We start from the raw sequence: 4300 nt of genomic DNA, 5'->3' as shown, positions 1-4300 counted from the left end.
GACTGGAGTGCTGCACTGCTAGAGGAGTACAGGACCACATCAGCCTGAGAGAGGAGTACAGGGGACCGGTACACAGAGAGGAGAACAAGGGACACACATTATAATAAATATGATATATTACCCATAGAGGAATACAAGGGACACACAGCACCGACTATCAGCACTCATCTTCAATATTCTATTCTACCCATAGAGGAGTACAGCTGCTGATCAGCACCCACATAGGAGTACAAGGGACAGAGTATGCTCAGCACTCATCTCCAATATTCTATCCTATAAGGGAGTAAAGGAACTCACTACCCATAGAGGAGTACAAGGAGCACACAGTATACTCAGCACTCTTCAATCTACTATCTTTCCTATAGAGGAGCTCAGCACCTATAGAGGAGTACAAGGGACACAATATACTCATCTCCAATATTCTACATATCCTGCAGAGGAGATCAGTACCCATAGAGGAGTACAAGGAACACACAGTATACTCAGCACTCTTCAATCTACTATCTTTCCTATAGAAGAGCTCAGCACCCATAGAGGAGTACAAGGGACACAGTATACTCCTCTCCAATATTCTATCTATAAATCCTTATAGAGGAGTATAAGGGACACAGTATACTCCAATACTGTAGAGGTGAGCTCAGCACCCATAGAGGAGTAGAAGGAAGACACAGTATACTCCTCTCCAATACTGTAGAGGTGAGCTCAGCACCCATAGAGGAGTAGAAGGAAGACACAGTATACTCCTCTCCGATACTGTAGAGGTGAGCTCAGCAGCACCCAGTAAAGGTCCTCATCACCCTTACCCTGATCTCCACAAGGCGTAGGACAGGGGGGGGTCAGGTCACAGACTGAGCTCAGGGATCATCTCATTGATAGAGGAGTAAGCAGAGAGCTATGAGCGGGTAACTTTAGCCCGGGACATCACACAGCGATCCCCGCCGCTCCCCCCCTCCAGGCTCCTCTCTCCCGGCCGGCACACAGCCCCGCGCCGGCTCCGCAGCCATGAGGACCTTATGGGGTTGCTGCGCGTTTCTGCTGCGGCTGTCGCTGACTCTGGCCGCCTCTAACAAGCTGCTGAAGTACCGGATCGCTGAAGAAGGGCAGCCCGACATCAGGATCGGTAACGTGGCTTCGGACATCAGCATCGTGGCCGGTTCGGGAGAGGTGACCTTCAGCCTGGAGTCCGGCTCCGACTTCTTCAAGATCGACAACATGACCGGAGAGCTGAGCACCAACGAGCGCCGCATAGACCGGGAGAAGCTGCCGCAGTGTCAGATGATCTTCGATGAGAACGAATGCTTCATTGACTTCGAGGTGTCGGTGATCGGTCCTTCTCAGAGCTGGGTGGAGCTGTTTGAGGGTAGGGTGGTCATCCTGGACATTAACGATAACACCCCGACCTTCCCGTCCCCGGTGCTCACCCTGACGGTGGAGGAGAACCGGCCGGTGGGGACCCTCTATCTGCTGCCCACCGCCACCGACCGCGACTTCGGCCGTAACGGCATCGAGCGCTACGAGCTGATCCCGGACGCCGGGGAGAGTCTGTTCGTGTCCGGGCGGCGGGGCAGCGGGGAGAGCGCCCTCTACCCGGGGAAGAGACGGATGGAGACGGACGGAAGAAGCAGCGTCTTCGAGCTGCAGGTAGCCGACACCTCGGACGGAGAGAAGCAGCCGCAGCTCATCGTTAAAGGGGCGCTGGACCGGGAACAGAGAGATTCCTATGAACTGACACTACGGGTCCGGGACGGCGGAGAACAGCCCCGATCCTCACAGTCCATCCTCCGGGTCCTCATTACCGATGTCAATGATAACAGTCCCCGCTTTGAGAAGAGTGTATACGAGGCCGACCTGGCGGAGAACAGCGCCCCCGGGACCCCCATCCTGCAGCTCAAGGCCACCGACTACGATGTCGGGGTGAACGGACAGATTGAGTATGTCTTCGGCGCGGCCACCGAGTCGGTGAGGAGGCTTCTCCGATTGGATGAGAACTCGGGCTGGCTGAGTGTGCTGCATAGGATAGACCGGGAGGAGGTCAATCAGCTCCGCTTTACCGTCATGGCCCGGGACCGCGGCCAGCCCCCGAAGACCGACAAGGCCACCGTCATCCTCAATATTAAGGACGAGAACGATAATGTGCCACTGATTGACATCAGGAAGATCGGTCGGATCCCGGTGAAGGATGGCATGGCCAGTGTGGCAGAGGATGTGTTGGTGGACACCCCCATTGCCCTGGTGCAGGTGTCCGATAGGGACCAGGGTGAGAATGGGGTTGTCACCTGCACTGTGGTTGGGGATGTCCCCTTCCAACTCAAACCGGCCAGTGACAGCGAGGGGGAGCAGAACAAGAAGAAATATTTTCTGCACACCTCAGCCCCCCTGGACTATGAGAATGTCAAGGAGTATAATGTCATCATTGTGGCTGTAGACTCAGGTAGCCCCAGCTTGTCCAGCAACAACTCCTTACTGGTCAAGGTGGTGGACACCAATGACAACCCTCCAGTCTTCAGCCAGCCGGTGGTGGAGGTGGCCTTCCCTGAGAACAATGTGCCTGGAGAGAGGGTGGCCACTGTCATTGCCACTGATGCAGACAGTGGCAAGAATGCCGAGATTGCCTATTCCCTGGAGCAGTCGGTGGCCGGGGTCTTCTCCATCCACCCTGACTCAGGGGACATCACCGCCAACATAGTCCTGGACCGGGAACTCACTGACCGCTATGAGTTCAAAGTGGTGGCCAAGGATAAGGGTTTGCCCACCACCATGCAAGGCACTGCCACTGTGGTGGTCCAAGTGGCCGACACCAACGACAACGACCCCAAGTTCATGCAGGAAGTCTTCAACTTCTATGTCAAAGAGAACCTTCAACCTAACAGCCCCGTGGGAATGGTGACAGTGATGGACTCTGACAAAGGGCGCAATGCAGAGATGAGTTTGTTTATAGAGGAGGACAATGGCATCTTTACTATAGAGAACACCACCGGCACCATCTGCTCCACCATCTCCTTTGACATGGAGCAACAAACTTCTTACACTTTCAAAGTCAAAGCTGTTGATGGTGGGGACCCCCCTAGGTCTGCTACTGCCACAGTCTCTCTTTTTGTCATGGATGAGAATGACAATGCCCCCATCATCACCAGCCCCATCAACAGCTCCTATGCTGTGGTCCCCCCTTCCAGTGGTGTCAGAACAGTGGTGGCCACAGTGGTGGCCATGGACACTGACTCTGGAGTCAATAAAGAACTCAACTTTAGCATTGTTGGCGGAAACCCTTTTAAACTCTTTGAAATCAACCCAGCCAGTGGAGTGGTGTCACTTGTTGGGAAGCTGGCCTCCAAGCACTATGGCCTTCACCGCCTGGTGATCCAAGTCAATGACAGTGGTCAACCTCCACAATCCACCACAGCCCTTGTCCATGTGTTCATCAATGAGACTGTCTTTAATGCTTCAGTGGTGGATTCTCAAATTGCCAGAAGTTTGCATACCCCCTTAACCCAGGACATAGCAGGGGACCCCAGCTATGAAATGAGCAAGCAGAGACTGAGCATAGTTATTGGTGTGGTGGCTGGCATCATGACTGTCATCCTGATCATCCTGGTGGTGGTCATGGCACGCTACTGCAGGGCAAAGAGTAACAATGGCTATGAAGCTGGCAAAAAAGATCACGAGGACTTCTTCACACCTCAGCAGCACGACAAATCCAAAAAACCTAAAAAGGATAAGAAAAATAAAAAGTCCAAACAGCCTTTGTATAGCAGCATAGTGACAGTGGAGGCATCAAAGCCAAATGGGCAGAGATATGACAGTGTGAATGAAAAGCTGTCTGACAGCCCCAGCATGGGGAGATACAGAACTGTGAATGGAGGTCCCGGAAGCCCTGACCTAGCAAGGCATTACAAATCTAGTTCCCCGCTACCTACTGTGCAGCTTCATCCCCAGTCACCTACTGCTGGGAAAAAGCACCAGGCTGTGCAAGATTTACCACCAGCCAACACTTTTGTAGGAGCTGGAGACAACATCTCAATTGGATCAGATCACTGTTCTGAGTACAGTTGTCAGACCAATAACAAGTACAGCAAACAGGTAAGCTAAAGGAAAATCTGCAATAATGTGCAATGCAATCCTTAAAGTTCTTTGGCTAGTTGTGATATGCTGTGAAAAGTAAAAAAACAAAAACATATATATATATTTATACGAGGGGTCTTCAAAAAGTTTCCACACTTTTATATTAACTCAGTTTAAAAAAAAAAGGTGTAGAAACTTTTTGAAGAATCTTCATATATCTATAGACCATATGATGTCATGT

At 52.0% G+C, this 4300-nt stretch overlaps 1 protein-coding gene across 7 annotated transcripts in view; it reads left to right on the top strand.

The window, feature by feature from the left end:
• The first annotated feature begins 834 nt into the window (after window positions 1-834).
• The window catches only part of PCDH7 (protocadherin 7), a 1094762-nt gene continuing 1091296 nt past the window's right edge, over window positions 835-4300 (top strand). For all 7 annotated transcript variants that reach the window (XM_082267599.1, XM_082267597.1, XM_082267598.1 and 4 more), the window contains exon 1: window positions 835-4077. In XM_082267599.1, the coding sequence (XP_082123725.1) occupies window positions 1003-4077 (3075 nt within the window). In that variant the 5' untranslated portion in view covers window positions 835-1002. The remainder of the gene's footprint in view (window positions 4078-4300) is intronic.

The sequence above is a fragment of the Pelophylax lessonae genome, assembly GCF_965119305.1.
Source record: "Pelophylax lessonae genome assembly, chromosome: 1".
Taxonomy (NCBI): domain Eukaryota; kingdom Metazoa; phylum Chordata; class Amphibia; order Anura; family Ranidae; genus Pelophylax; species Pelophylax lessonae.
Note: the sequence above shows the minus strand (reverse complement) of the source record. Positions and strands in the feature narration are given on the sequence as shown.